The sequence below is a fragment of the Aplysia californica genome, unplaced genomic scaffold (assembly GCF_000002075.1).
Source record: "Aplysia californica isolate F4 #8 unplaced genomic scaffold, AplCal3.0 scaffold00698, whole genome shotgun sequence".
In the NCBI taxonomy this organism is placed as follows: domain Eukaryota; kingdom Metazoa; phylum Mollusca; class Gastropoda; order Aplysiida; family Aplysiidae; genus Aplysia; species Aplysia californica.
This window is the reverse complement of record NW_004797968.1, coordinates 268,458-284,552: the sequence shown is the minus strand read 5'-3', so window position 1 is coordinate 284,552 and position 16,095 is coordinate 268,458. Positions and strand designations below refer to the sequence as shown.

Below are 16,095 nucleotides of genomic sequence, written 5' to 3'. Positions count from 1 at the left end.
AAGAGAGATAATTTTTTTAGTAAGTGTTTTACGGCGCTCGCAACAGCATAAGGTCATATGAGCGCGCAGGACACACCTAATACTTTTAGTTGGTAGGAAATTTTGAATTTTTTCCGGGTGGCAGCCGAAGCCTACTCTTATCGATTTTAGACCGCCAAGGGATCTTTAACGTGCGCAACTTGCACACAGGCCCTCCAAGATTTTCGCCCTTGTCCGAGAAGACTAGGTGTAGATTTTTCCTATCTACCAGCTGAAGATCAGGGGTGTGGGAGAAAGACAGCTGTAAGAAGGAGTCAAGAAGTAGCTGTAGAAAGGCTGCAGAAAGAGTCAGGAGCCCAGAGGAGGGGGCAAAGGAGGTGAGGGGGTGGGGGCAGAAAGAGGAGACAAAAGCAGACGACAGAATATTGCTGGAGAGCAGGAAAGAAGGTGAAAGGAGACAATTCTAGAGAAGAAAATTGTTCAGTCGCTACCCGGATTCGAGCCCGGGACCTTTGAATGAGAGGCCAACACCTTTACCCGTAAGCCACGAGAGCCCTCAGAGAGAGATTAGTTTTAGTAAGAGTTTTACGACACTTACAACACAATAAGGTCATATCAGTTCCGAAGAATACGGGAACAGGATCGCTTTGACAATACTATTTCAAAGATGTGCAAACAGTAAATTTTTATCACTAGTCGACGTGCGTTGTCAGACTTCCTGCACACTGGTTGATGTACCAGACTCGAGCCTGCTGGTGCTAGTCTTTCATACTTACGAATACGTACGATAAAGACCTGCACAGACAGTCTCGAGTCGGGCCGGATATCTTTGTGATGCAGACTCTAGAACGGAGCAGCCAAATCAGATACGAAAATCCTTACAGAGATAAGTCATCCTCGTCTCCGACCTTTACCCATCAGGATATCTACTTCAATCGGGACGTTATATATGATTGATTTTTAGCATTATATGAAATCTTAGTTTGCAGATGCTGATGTCAGAAGTAGGAAAGTTGACCTTGAAGCAAGCTAAAAAATGGTTAACATACTGCTAGGTTTTTACCTCGAGACTTAAGATTTTGGACAATTCCATTACGCAAGATGCTGGAAAGCAGGAAGCCAGTGACCTCAATTCTTGAGACCTCTCATAATCAAGTTGATATACAAGACTCCAGACAACCCTACATTAGTCTTTCATACCACAAGAATATGTACGATAAAGACCGACGGGGGCAGTTTGGAATCAGGCTGGATATCCTGGTGATTGAGGCTCCAGGACAGTTTTGGTAAGAGTTGGCACTTGCAACATAGTAAGGTCATATAAGTGCCGAAGACGAGAAGTGTTACAAGACAGACGCAGAGAGTAACAACACAAAAAAGGAGGAGAGATCAGGAAAATAGTTGTTTTAAAGGAAAGAAGGAGCAAACCGCACCAGAGCACCCACCAACCACTCGCAGGCTCCATGACGAAGTAGAACAATCAGAATTAGAAATAGTTACAGAAACAGGTCATCAAATGAAATAACTTCTCGTCTTCGACAGTCATTCATGGGAATAACTACTTTTGGTGGGGTTTCTTCTCTTGATAAATCTGTAAATCTCCAGGGCATTTGAGTGCCTATGCTCCCACTCGTGTTAGAAACACGTTTCGTTTCGTTTGAGTAAAGTGATTGGGAGGAGAAGGAGTTGACAGACAAAAAAAAAAGTACACGGGTCGTTCAAAAAGTTTTTCCTCCAATTTCATAATATCTTTATTACTCTTGCTACATTCAAAAGTTAGACACCAAATGAAAGCTTAGGATGTCTGCTACATGGCATTACCTTTGCTTTTCAACATAGTTGCCTTCTTTGTCGATGTAGATCCGGCAACGTGGAATAAGTTGTCGCATGTCGTCAGAGAAAAATTCATGTGGTTTTCCTCTGAACCAGCGACGCTTTTTTGATTGAGTAAATGTTTTACGGCACTATCGACTCAATTTTGGTCATTTAAGCGCCAACAGGTTTCACCACTACAAAATCAGACGTGTTTTTAGTAAGAGTCTTTCGGAGCTCGCAGCCGCACACGGTCACACTACTTTCATTATGCTAAAAAGACGGACAGACATTTATGACATTTTTTTGTAAATATGGAAAAGACTTATTTACATTTGTATATACAATATTAATTCCAGGGTATGTATATATGAACCGATAACGATAACTATATATTTTCATATTCTATTAAATAATCCTTTTTTTTTTTACATAACTTAAAATTTTTCTAGGGTCTACGATCAAAAAGGGTTTCGATATTTTTACATTTAAAATATGTCTTACGAACATCTTTAAATTAGACACATTCCGTTAGGATGTGCCTAACTGTAAAATTTGTGTTGCACGCCACGCACATCAGCTTGAACTTCATCGTCATCTGCATAACGTTTTCCTTTGAGGTACTCCTTCAACTTAGGAAAAAGATAAAAGTCAGATGGAGCAAGGTCTGGACTGTATGGTGGGTGCGGTGAGGTCTCTTGAAATCTGAGACTTTTCATGGCATCTTGAGTTTGTCGACTCGTATGTGGAAGGGCATTGTCGCGGTGCAAAAATGCATTTTTTTCCTTGCCGAACTCGTGACAGCCTTGCTCTAAAGTTTTCTCAGGGTTTCAATATATGGTTCAGAGTTGACAGTGGAACCCTGTTCCAAAAATTCCATATGAATCAGACCACCGCAATCCCAAAACACTATCATAAGCACTTTCTTTGCAGATGAAACAATTTTGAACTTCTTTGGGCTAGGTGAGCCAGTGTGCCTGTATTCTTTCGATTGTGTTTTGTTCTTTGGGTCATAATGGTGTACCCACGTCTTTTCTCCTGTGACTATACGGCGTAAGAAAGCTTTACCTTCATCGGTATAACGAGCCAGGAGTTTATCACTAAATTGACTTCGGTAATTTCAGCTCGAGTGACAACATGTGGGGAACCCACCGTGCACACACTTTCCTGTAACCCAACACACCACGGATAATACACTGAGCACTCCATACAGAAATCCCAAGCATTTCACTGCCATCTCTTACTTTGATCCGCCGGTTTGCTTGGATGATCTCATCCACTCTCTCCTGGTGTTGAACATAACTGGCAGAGTTGGGACCACCACAAAGAGCCTGGTCATGCAAATCTGTCTCTGCTGGACTGGTTTCAGCGAACTTTTTTGCCTATCTTCGAACAGTACTTACATCTACACATGCTTCACCATAGAAAGCTTCTTTCGCTAATGAATATTGATGAGCGTAGCTCCCTCTGCAGTAAGGAACTCAATAACCAGCTCTTTGCTTTAAGTGCACATTCATCGGTTTGCAGGACGCCATTTTCTCGGCGACAATGTACCCTAGCTTCCATGAAGGGAATTAATAGCGAAAAGGTGTGACATCATAGCATAATTCAGTTTTTTGGGGTTTGAGAGTATACATAATGAAAGTCAATTGTGTACAAATTTCATGAAGATATCTTGAATAGTTTAGAAGTTATTGGAGAGGAGGCAAAACTTTTTGAACAACCCTCGTACATGTCCAGAGACGCAGATGAACTCCAAACACAGAAAAATGACTTGTTAAAGTCGGAATGTTAAGCTGAAGTTTGCAGTTAGTAGATACTAAAATTGGTTAGTGCACAGCCGGGTTTGATGTCTTGAAACTAAGATTATACTATTTGATGATTGTGGTACTTCTTGTACAAATTATAAGGCAGAGGCCATCGTCATGAAGCACCAATCCACCTGACCAGCATTTGAATTATACATTCAGACAAAATCAAGGACACAAATTAATCTTCACAATCAGTTTTTCAAGCTTTGGAGAACATGAATTTCGAAAGCCCAGCTTACCTATCTGTGGCTCTAACAATCAACACCTTTATGCAGACCTATGCTGTCAACGTGACTTTACAGTGGACACCTGGCCACAGCTACACCCCAGGAAATGACAGAGTAGACACCCTTGCCAAGACGGGAGCATCACAAACACAACCTCAAACCCCAGCATCACAACAGACAACCAACAACATCATAAAATGCAACACCAGGGAACAAAGGCTGAATGGATGGGCATTGGGCAAAACTGGAAGAGCTGCATTTGCACATGTGGTTGCTCCCAACTCAAAAGACGCACCAAATTCACTGAGTAGAAGAAAACAAGTCACTATCTTTCGCCTACGAACACAACACATCCCACTGGATCCCTACCTAAATAAGATCCGCAAGGATATCCCACCTGACTGCCCGTTGTTCGACTGTTAAAGATGAAGCAGTATCACACCACCTCTTATCCACGCTGCACTTAGCGACCTGCATAGCTCCTACCTACCTGCCTCCCCAGATAACGGAAATACTTTATACAGCAACAAAAACACAGCTGATAAAAGCCTGTAAATTCTTTGTCATATCGACAAGCTGAAGGGCTAGAACTCAGGTAGCCACAGGACAGGAAAAGTAAAGTAAAATATGCAAACAAAGATTATTCTAGAAAATTCTATTATACAAATTACCGGAAGGCAAAGTACGCTATTCGCGGTTAAAGTCTATGGTTGCAGAACGTCTATAATCTCGATGATGTACCAGACTCCAGACTGCATACGTTCGATAAAGACCTACGGAGGCAGCCTCGAATCAGGCAGGATATCCATGAGAAGCATGTCCAGGGCAAAGTAGAATAATCAGATACGAAAATAATCACCATCGCGTCTACGATAATTATTCATGGAAATAAATACTTTTTGTGTTTCTTTTCTCTTCGTACGATCATAAATCTGTAAATTTCCAAGCCATTCGCGTGCCGATGCACCCGCTCGTGTTAGGAACACGTTTCGTTTCGGTTTAGTAAAGCGAAGCTCATGAAAGCACAAGTCATTTAGAGTCAGGAAAAACAAAACATAAGCAGTAGAAGCAGAAGGAAAGGAAAAAAAGTAGCAACAACGAGTGACACCCCCCCCCCTCTCCAACCGCTCTACAGTAACAAAAATGATAAATTTTGCGGCAAATGGAGAGACATCAGACAAAGACAATGGGAGGAGAAGGAAATGAGGGGAGAAGGAGTACACAGACAGAAACAAAGACATGTCCAATTACACGGTTGAGCTCCAAACACAGAAGAATTATTTGTTGAAGTCGGAATGTTGAGCTGACGTTTACGAAAAAAACACCAAAAACAAACCAACAACAAATATACTGGCATAGTTGAGTTTGTGCTTTTGAAAGTAGGATTATTCAAGAAAATTCTATTATGCAATATACTTGAAAACAAGGTTCATTATTCCCGGTCAGAAGCACTGATTTCAGAATGTTTATTATCTGGTTGATATACCAGACTCGAGACTACCCTTCATCAGTCTTTCATACCACATGAATACGTACGATAAAGACCAACGGGGGCAGCCTCGGGTCAGGCAGGATATCCTTATGATATAGGCTCCAGGACAAAGTAGAACAATCAGTAACAAAAATATTTACAGAAACAGGACATCAAATACTCTCTCGTCTATGACAGTTATTCATGGAAATAACTACTGCTTCTCGCGTTTCTTTTCCCTTGGTAAATCTGCAAATTTCCAAGCCATTCACGTCCCGCCCGATGCACCCGCTCGTGTTAAGAACACGTTTCGTTTCGGTTGAGTAAAGTGAAATACAATGGCACCATCGTGGTCATTAGGAAAAAGAAAGACAGACAGCAGCAACAGAGGAAAGAGAAGAGGAAGGAACAACGAGTGGCACCCCCCCCCCCCAATCCCTCCAACTGCCCTCCCTTAATTAACAAAAATGATACATTTTGCGGCAAATGGAGACATTACAGACAAAAACAAAGGGAGGAGAAGGGAATGGGAGGAGAAGGAAATGAGAGAAGGAGTAGACAGACAGAAACAAAAACAAGTCCAATTACGCAGATGAGCTCCAAAAACAGAAGAATTATTTGTTGAAGTCGGAATGTTGAGCTGTCGTTTACAAAAAACAAACAAAACAAGAACAAGAACAAAAAAGAAAACTGGCACAGTTGAGTTTGTGCTTTTGAAAGTAAGATTATTCAAGAAAAGTATATTATGCAAAATACCAGAAGACAAAATACGGTATTCCCGGTTGAAGTCTATGGTTTCAGAACGCCTATAATCTCGTTGAAGTACAAGACCCCAGACTACCCTTCATCAGTCTTTCATACCACATGAATACGTACGATAAAGACCGACGGAGGCAGCCTCGGGCCTGGCAGGATATCCGTCTGAAGCATGCTCCAGGATAAAGTAGAACAAACAGATACAAAAACAATTACAGAAACATGTCATCAAATACCTTCTCGTCTACGACAATTGTTCATGGAAATAACTACTTTTCGTGTTTCTTTTCTCAACGTAAATCTAAATTTCCAAGCCATTTGCTGCCCGATGCACCAACTCGTGTTAGGAATACGTTTCGTTTCGTTTGAGTAATGTAAAGCACAAGGTCACAATCACAACCATTCTAGTGTAAGGAAAAAGCAAGATTTTTTTTGGTAGGTGTTTTACGGCGCTCGCAATTGCATAAGGTCATATGAGCGAGCGGAACACAATATTTCCAGTTGGTAGGAAATTTTGAATTTTGCCCGGGTGGCAGCCGAAGCCTACTCGTATCGATTTTAGACCAAGGGATCTTTAACATGCACAACTTGCACATGGGTCCTCCGAGATTTTTTCGCCCTTGTCCGAGGAGGCTAGGTGTAGATCTTTCCTACCAGCTGAAGATCAGGGGTGTGGCTGAAAGACAGCGATAAGAAGGAGCCAAGGAGTAGCAGTAGAAAGTTTTAGTTTAGTGTCGGGTTTCACGGCGCTCGCAACTACATAAGGTCATATGAGCGCACGAAACAATTTTTTTTCTGAACAGTTTATTTTTTGGCGTGATACTGGTCAATATTTCTAATTAAAATTGTTAAAACGCCAAAAATGGAGTGTAAATAGATTTTAGATTTAAATTTGAATTTAAAACAACTTTCTAAATGACAGTTAATTTCATAACTTTCCATAAAGGCCAGCAGTAGAAAGGCTGCAGAAAGAGTCAAGAGCCCAGTTGAGGGGGCAAAGGAGGCGAGGGGGGGGGGGCAGAAAGAGGAGATGGAAGCAAACGACAGAACATTGCTAGCAGAGAGCAGGAAAGGAGGTGAGGTGAGAGGAGATAATTTTAGAGAAGAAAATTTTTCGGTCGCTATCCGGATTCGAGTCTGGGACCTTTGAATGAGAGGCCAACACCTTAACCTCTAGGCCACGAGAGCCCTCAAAAGCAAGAAAGACAGTAGCAGCAGAAGGACAGAAAAGAAGTAGGAACTACGAGTGGCACCTACCAACCGCCCTCCAGTAAGAAAATAAAGTTTGGGGCAAACAGAGAGACCTAATAGACGAAGGATATAGGAGGAGCAGAGACACCTTTATTCTACAAAAGCCAGTGACAGGCAGAAAAAAAAATTCCCAGATACGCAGAGGACCCCCAAACTCAAAATACTGATTTATTGTTGAATTCAGACTGTTAAGCTGAAGCTTACACCAAACCACCCCCCCAAAAAAAATCCCCCAAAAAACAACAACAACCCCAAAACAACAACAAAACAACCAACATTTGGTTAGTGCACAGCTAGGTGTGTGCTTTTGAAACTAAGATTAATATTATTCTAAAACTCAATAATACAAAATGCTGGAAATCAAAACTCTTTCTCCTTGACGTCTAGGATTTCATAACGCCTATTATCTAGTTGATGTACCAGACCCCAGACTACCCTTCATCAGTCTTTCATACCACATGAATCCGTACGATAAAGACCAACGGGGGCAGCCTCGGGTCAGGCAGGATATCCTTGTGAGACAGGCTCCAGGACAAAGTAGAACAATCAGTAACAGAAATATTTACAGAAACAGGTAATCAAATACTTTCTCTTCTACAACAGTTATTCATAGAAATTACTACTTTTCGTGTTTCTTATATATTGGTAAACCTGTAAATTTCTGAGTCATTTGCAGCCCGATGCACTCACTCGTGTTAGGAACACGTTTTGTTTCGTTTGAGTAAAGTAAAGCACAGTGTCACAATCACAGCCTTTTAGTTTAAGGAAAAATGAAGACAGATTGAAAGTAGCAGCAGAAGGAAAGAACAGAAGTAGGAACAACGAGTGGCATCCACCTACCGCCCTTCCGTAATAAAAATAAATCTTGCGGCAAACGGAGAGACCTCACAGGCAGACTATGTGAGGAGCAGAGACACCTTTAATCTACAAAAAGTAGGTGACAGATATGTAGATGAGCTCCAAACACAAAAGACTTATTTGTTGAAGTCAGAATGTTAAGCTGAAGCTTACTTTGATTTTGATTTTAAACTTCGTAGCCTAAACAAACCAAAGGCAAGGAGTTATTCTCTTGATAATTTAAATCTAGATCTAGAATCTAATCTCTAGATTCTAATCTCAAGGGCATTGCATTACATTGGTCAAAAATGAAAAAAAGCCTTTTAGCAACAAAAGGTGTCAAGTTATTTGGAAACTGATGTGCTGATTCCAAATATGTAGTTAGATATCTAGTGTTGGTCTTTTATTTTGATAAAATCTATTTTGATCTAGATCCCAGATCTAATGTCCACTGTCCACTCATTGTGCTTATTTGGTGTGCTGCTACAATGTCTGGACGAAAAAAGCTATTCCCAAACATCAGTGTGCTAATTAAGTTGAAAGAGGGCAGTTTAGCTGCACCTGACAAGTTGCATTGTTATAATGACCCATTAGAATAAATGATTATTTTATTCGAGAAATGAACTGAACGTAACAGCACTATACTTTGACGTAATCGCGGTTCGTTGTCGTGCCCATCATTTGACTCTATTGAAACAAAATTAAGGGCAACGTGGAAAGATTTGCACCTGTAGTAGTAGTAGTATAAGGTTTTACGGCGCTCGCAACTGCTAAGGTCATATGAGCGCGCGAAACACAAGTTGTTCACCTCTGCAAAAGTTCACTTCACGACTGGTAACTAATTTACTTTAAAATGCTAAAAAGTTAAAATATTCAAATTCGGTGTAAATACATTTGTGATCTAAAACAACTTTTAAGTAACAATAAATGTTTTTAATAATATCAGATTCACTTTACAACTCGCCATAAAGGCCAATGGCTTTTATAAAATTTAAAATTCTGCTGGGAACAACGACGGAGAAAATATCCTGCAATTTCTTGCATTTATAATATTTCCTTCGGATCTCTCCAAAGTCTAGACATTCTGTTAAAATGTGTCTAATGGTAAAATCTGTGTCGCATCCGACACAGAACGGCTTCTCCTCTCCCTGTAGGAGGTATTTGTGGGTCAGGGCCGTGTGTCCGATGCGCAATCGAGTAAAAATGACTTCGTCTCTTCTGGAGAGATCCGAAGGATTTCGCTGTTCTAGTCTGGGTTTAATTTCATATAATTTATTATTTTTCTGGTTTTCCCAGTGGCTCTCCCACAGACTGGGGGTGTACTTTTTTACTTTATTTCTAAAGTCAGTCTGTGGGAGAGTGTTTGTCGTTGATCCCAGCAGAAGGGATGAAGCTTTCTTCGCCAGGTCGTCTACCTGCTCGTTTCCTCGGATGCCCACATGGCTGGGTATCCATGCGAACATGATGTTTTTTCCTGTTTCGGATAGTGTATGGATTTTCTGTTGTAGCCTAACTATTTTTGGGTGTAAGAGTGTGTAGTTTGTGAGTGAGGTGATGCAAGACAGAGAGTCAGAAAGGATAAGGAAAGATTTGTTAGGAGAATTTTCTACAGAGTCCAGTGCCATGTCAATGGCAGTGGCCTCCGCAGTGAAAATGGAGGCTTCAGGATGGAGTCTCCTCTGGTGTGTATTGTTGGGAGAGAGGGCTGCGGCGCCCACTTCATTGTCTTTTTTGGAGCCATCCGTGAAGATGAGCTCCGCACCGGGGTATTTATCTATTAGTTTTTTGTATTCTGCTTGAAAAGTTTTGGTGTTTGTGCTTTCTTTGTTGTGTGTGGTCAGCTGTAAATCTACTTTTGCCTTGGTGAGGTGCCACGGAGGGAGGTCGGGGAAAAGAATTTGTTGGATGTCTTGTTTGGAAAAGTGTAAGTTTTTGAGGTCCTCGAGGATTCTGAGGCCGAAAGGTTTGATGAGTTTTTCGTTGTTTTGGAATCTGTTTATGGTTTCTGGATTTGTTTGAAAAATGCTGTCGTGCGCTGGATTTTCCGGTGTTGAGCTCTGTTTAACTGCGTATTGTAGTGAGAGTTGTGTGCGTCTGAGTGAGAGTGGTGGAATGTTGGCCTCGGCCTGGAGGCTCTCCACCGGAGAAGTGCGGAAAGCCCCCAGAGCGAGGCGGAGTCCTTGGTTCTGTATTGGATCTAGTATTTTTAAGACGTGTGGTTTTGCCGATCCGTAGACTTGACAGCCGTAGTCAAGCCTGGACCGGACAAGGGAGACGTCTGCCTGTTCGGCAGAAGTGTACTGCAACCGTCTTTGACGGGGAGAACTTGAAACCGTTGTTGTTTGCCCACGTTTCAAGTTTTTGCAGCTGCGTTTGCAGCTGCCTTTCCATAGATCTCAAATGAGGATTTTTCGATCGGCAGCATATCAAGAAGTCGTCAACGTATAACGAGCTGTCTATGCTGTTCTGGAGGGTTTTCACTATGGATTTTTTTTTTTTTTTTTTTTTTGGTCCCTTGCCCATTTCTATGATATTGACGCCATCTGATTAGTAGAACAATGTGCGTATGAGAGTGCCCAATAATGTATAACGTACAAATTTGTTATGACATATAACTGTTACATATAGATGTTTAAGATAATTATAGATGTTTGTGAAGGATCTGAGAGCAATGATGACCTTAGAAATGACGGTGATGGTGGTGGTAAGTGATGATGTGGGATGGTGCTTACGTTTATAATTATAAGAAAACATGCTTCTGTTATTTGATTGTTGTTGTTTAAAAAAAAAATAATGTTAGCGTTAGTCCTATCTTCCTCTGCTCTGATGAGTCACGAGGGATGTGGGCACCCGCTATCCCGTTCCCTACTGGAACCATCTTTAATGTCACCGTGAAGTTCCGAAATGGTGGGCACAGTCTCTGCTATGGTGACCTTGTTAGTATTAGCCTATTCTAGCGGACCAAGACAAGTGAAGAGAGGACCTTAGTAGGTAGCTAGTACAGTGGTAGAGATTATTTTTGGGGTTTCGTAAGGGGTTTGCAGGCAGCAATTCACAATTGGGTTAAAGACTTTATGAATCTCCGCAACTTCATATATAAAAAAATTTCACTATGGAGTTAATTTTAATTTCAAATAGGAGAGGAGAAAGGATGCTCCCCTGGGGGACTCCTTCCTCCTGTTGGTGGGGGTCTGAAAGGGAGGATCCGACACGAACCTGGAAGGAACGGTTCTTCAAGAAGTTGCCAATGAAGGCAGGGAGGTGACCGCGTATGCCGAGTGCGTGCAGGTCTTGAAGAATGCCGTACTTCCAGGTTGTGTCGAAGGCTTTTTCTAGGTAAAAAAAGATGGCGATCATGTGGCCTCTTTCAGCGAACGTTTGCACCTGTACTCGACTATAATAGCGAGACTGGGAGACTAGTGTTTGGTTGGTTGCCCATTGTGAGCGCGCTTTGCAGCGAAGTTTTAAAGTTTTTATTAGGCTACTTTGCTTAGCCTACACAGAGAGATAGGCTAGAACTACTAACTAGTATATAAGTAAGTAGAAGGCGAATATAGATCTAGAGCGTGGAGTAATTTATACTAATTTTTATATATTTCACGTGTGAGATATCAGCTTAGCCAACCTATAACGTGAAATATAGGGATATATTTTACCGGAAGTGCAATGCTAAAACAACTCCAAGTATGGTATAAAAGGACGATATATGTTTGACAAGAGAGAAGGAGAAAACCACACCAGAGCACCCACCAACACCTAAAAGAAGGAGAAGATTGTACGCTATCAACTTTTAAAAATACGAGTTCAGCAAGGAATCTAATGCTGTAGGTAATGAGTATAAAATAGAACAGAATACACAAAGAAACGAAGAAGAACTAAGAACACCAAAGAGGCACAGTATTGTTGTTTTCGAACTCATTGATAACGTGCTGGGTCGCAATTCTGTGTTTTGAGAACAAAAGAACAGGGTAACGGGCATGAGTGTTGAGAAAAAGCTCGCTTAAAACACTAGAAATAAAGAAAAGTAGTTATACTAAAGAGTGGCACCGCACCCTCTAACCACCTGTGACGTTTTTTTCCTTATGTGAAACACGTGATTGATACTTTTGATAAGACAAAGGCCAAGTGTACAGCGTTCATTCACCTGCACAGATAATTGCACAGTTAATAGATAACCTTGAATCTGTACAAATATCAACTAATGTTTACAGCAAGTCAAGGAAATATATACTTTGGATACTTCAGGGCAATGCTGTCAACCCAGGGGCCAGAATGCAGCACGCAATATTTTCGGTTTATGTCAAATATTTTGGACTTTTGTATCAATTTGATGTACCAGACTCGAAACTGAGACCACTGGTCTTTCACACCGAATACGTCTGAAAAAGACCAACGGAGGCAGTCTCGAGTCTGGCAAGATATCCTTGAGATGCAGACTGCCAGACTGAGTAGCACAATCAGGCACAGCAATAATCACAGAGACAGTTGTCAAATACTTTCTTCTGTAAGGTTGTCACGAACAAAATACGAGTAATCAAACGTCTTGATAGTAGAGGTTCACTTGCAAGGTATTTTGTCCATTTTATTAGATTCAAATTGCGTTGCTCATACAATTTAACGGCGCGGTATTTGTCAAAATGAAAAGAGAAAAGAGTTTGAGAGCGTTTGTGTATGTTCTAATTGTTTGCTTGTGTCTGAGAAAAAGATCCCCTGCCCTTTCTTTATTAAAAAAAAAAAGAAACTACTTACTCTGCCGTATTAACAATAAAAAGGAACTACTTACTCTGCCGTATTATCCGAATGCTTTGCGCTGAATTTCTCAACGATGGTGCTTGTGACCAGAATCGAAATCACACCTGGCGCCGTACTTAGTTCAAGTACAAAACATTGACATGTTTGTCAGATCAGCTTTGATGTGGAAGGGCTTTACTCGTTTGTAAACATTCCAATACCAGTGAACACACACACGCACGCAAACACGCACGCACGCATACATGCACGCACTCCCCCAACCCCCGCTTATTAATTTTCACTTTTTTTGCTCATACCTTTAGCCTTACCGTTATGCAACTGATAACGATATCGGATTTGTACTTTAAATTTGAAGTAACTATAATTTGTCTCCTGTGTTCGATTCCCAAGAGCGGTAGAATTCTGTCGATTATCTAGGTTTTTTTTCTTAGCCCGGGTTGGCCCTGACGAGCTTGGTCGGACGTTCGCCTCCTATATGATCTCAATTGCTTCAATGGAGGCGTAAACAATCTACTACAATAGGACAATGCTACCCAGGGAAAAGAACATGTTCAGGAGGATAATGGGCGAGTATGCAAACGAGGGGCAGATAAGATTTAAAAGGTATGTTTATATTATAAGCCGTATTATAGTATGCTAGATACGATAGGGTAATTCCGAATTTGTCTCTCTTGGTTTCCTGGCAAAACAGCAAATAAAAACATTATGAAAAGGAAGGGTGAGACAGTTTGGAATCCTCAGAATGAAAACCCAAAATTCATCTCACAACAGAAAGGCCGGAAACAATCTTTTTCATTTGAACAGAATCTGGAAATCAGTATACTTCCCGGCTCATGGACCTCGATTAAAGGAGAGCCTTGCCAGAAGCGTAAAAAAAGGGCGGACGCTGAACTTGCATTAGACCTTTTGGTGCCATTTTTATATAATATTACTGAATTGTTTCTTGGAAGGAGTTCCGCAGATGGTCGTCCGACCAACAACACCTAACCCTAACCTTAACGCTTGTATAGTTTGCTCAGTGGACCTTGTCACGGTAAGTGCAGGCCCTCTATGGAACTCTATCCGTGACATTTTTTATATTACTAAATCGTTTCTGAAAGTTTAATGATCAAAACATGACCAATCACAAGTTTCGGCAGATATCAAACTTCACTTACCTCTCTGATGAGAGCCTTCGTGTCTTCCTCTTTCTTTCGTTCGAGTTTCTCCGCACGTGTCAGCTTTTTCTTGGTTTTTTTGTCGGAGTTGGTACATGGCACTGCACAAACAAGATATATACGTGTGGATTATTATACTTGATTTTATGAGTATGAAAAAGAAAAGCCACATTAATTCAGAAATTCTCCAAGGAGATTCGATTCTAAACCAAACACTATGTCCAACTACGCCATCATAAAGTTTGCAGGAGATGCTCATTAGGGCTTCATATTTATTGTACTACAATTTACTTGAAATTTGGAAATAAAATATTTTGGTAAGAAGCATATTAATTTTGTTTCTCTTGCAACAGTTACAGTTATTTAAAAGACGGAACCTTTAATTTTATTTCCGATAGGAATAGGTCGTTTGGTAGAAATCTCGTCCAAAAAATCCGTTAAACGTCAACTTTCAAGAATGAATTCAAGAAATACAAACAAGAATTCCATCCACACCAAAGTCCAACTTAACACCAGTCGGCTTGAGGCAGGAGGATGATTATTTGAAATATGGATGAACAATAGAAGGGAGAAGGTTAATGAAACTTTGCTTTAGGTTATGATCATGTGGACAAAAGTAAAATCATTCAAGTAGCACTCGGGTTAGGGATGTCAGAATATCCTAGGATATAGGGTATGCTTTCAGTAAATGTAGGCTTGTTAAGTATATATTGTACTAAATGGAGATTGAGCGCGACAACGAATACTTTACAACAGAGCAGCATGCGTTCAACAGTAATGAAGAAACCAGTGAAGCTCCAACTAACCTCACATTCATCTTTTAGTTTGTTTTGATAAATGTTTTACGGCGCTCGCAACTGCATAAGGTCATATGAGCGCGTGGGATACTCCAAACATTTTCAATTGGAAGGAAATTATCTTTAGTTAGAAAAAGGCGTTAGTTAAAAAAATATGAAAGGGCATATTCTTAAATATGAACGTCGATCTTCTGTAATGTTTTTCATTTAAGACACAGCACAAAGTCTGTACATTAGCTTCTATTTCCGATATAACATTAAGAGGAGCCTTAAAATGAATCATAAACTTGTAAAAGTTTTAGATTTCAAACTCACCTCTCTCTGCGTTTCTTTCTTCAGAAAAGTTGTTGAATATACCGAAACAGTCCAATGTCAAAATTTTACAAGTTCTGAAACCTTACCTTTGCTGACAACCCAAGTCCGCACAGCGTCCATGGTTCTGGAAGTATCCGTTAAACTCTTGTCCTCACACTCTGACAAATGGGTAAGAATGTGACGAGAAATGGTCTGTCCGAATGGTCATAAAACGTATGTGAACTGTCATCAAAACTGGACTCAACATTAGCCAACATTTTTGCTCAGAGTAGTATTTAATATGGGCGCTGTTTGATAAAAAAAGGGGGGGGGGGAGTGGGGTAATTTCTGGTCAAGCCACTGTCCCAACACTCGGTGATGAGTGAGTTTACGTAGAAAACAAAGTTCACCAAGTCGACACCCCCCTCCCCTCACAAAAAACAACAAAACCAACAAACTTGAAACAATCAAAAACAAAACAAACAAACCCTCCCAAAGAAATTGCAGCCTTATCCCCTTACACCCGTTAAAATATAATTGGTTTCACTCAAGCTTTTAGCAAAACATGTTATAACCCTTCTTCAGATTTTATTATCCCATCACCTTTGATGTTACAAGCAACTAATATTTGTCTTTATCAATTTCTTCTTGCCATGATAACTCGGAGTGCACAGGACGACTTTTACCTAGGGGAATCCTAACATGCCCTGAGACAAGCGCCTCCGATTAACATGCTAAATATGTTCTTCTCAACAATAGACAACCACTTGGATGTGTGCTCAGGTATCCCGAGAGAGGGAGGAAGTAAACTTTGTTCTTTATAATAACTGTGGGGCTTCTATCCCTTAGCCTATTCATATTGAATAGCTCCGAATCTTTACTAGCCTGTACTTAGCTAAATTCCAGCTTGTAAGTTACAGATAATAAATTTTTAAACGGATTTAACCAAAT

The 16,095-nt window shown here is 40.7% G+C and overlaps 1 protein-coding gene across 1 annotated transcript in view; it reads right to left on the bottom strand.

The window, feature by feature from the left end:
* Nucleotides 1-15,285, bottom strand: part of LOC101845497 (polycystic kidney disease 2-like 2 protein) — a 32,788-nt gene extending 17,503 nt beyond the window's left edge. Inside the window, exons 1-3 of the mRNA XM_035972455.1 lie at nt 15,252-15,285; nt 14,054-14,154; nt 12,481-12,588 (exon numbers count right to left, since the gene is read on the bottom strand). Of these exons, the coding sequence (XP_035828348.1) occupies nt 12,481-12,588; nt 14,054-14,154; nt 15,252-15,285 (243 nt within the window). The remainder of the gene's footprint in view (nt 1-12,480; nt 12,589-14,053; nt 14,155-15,251) is intronic.
* Nucleotides 15,286-16,095: the final 810 nt, after the last annotated feature.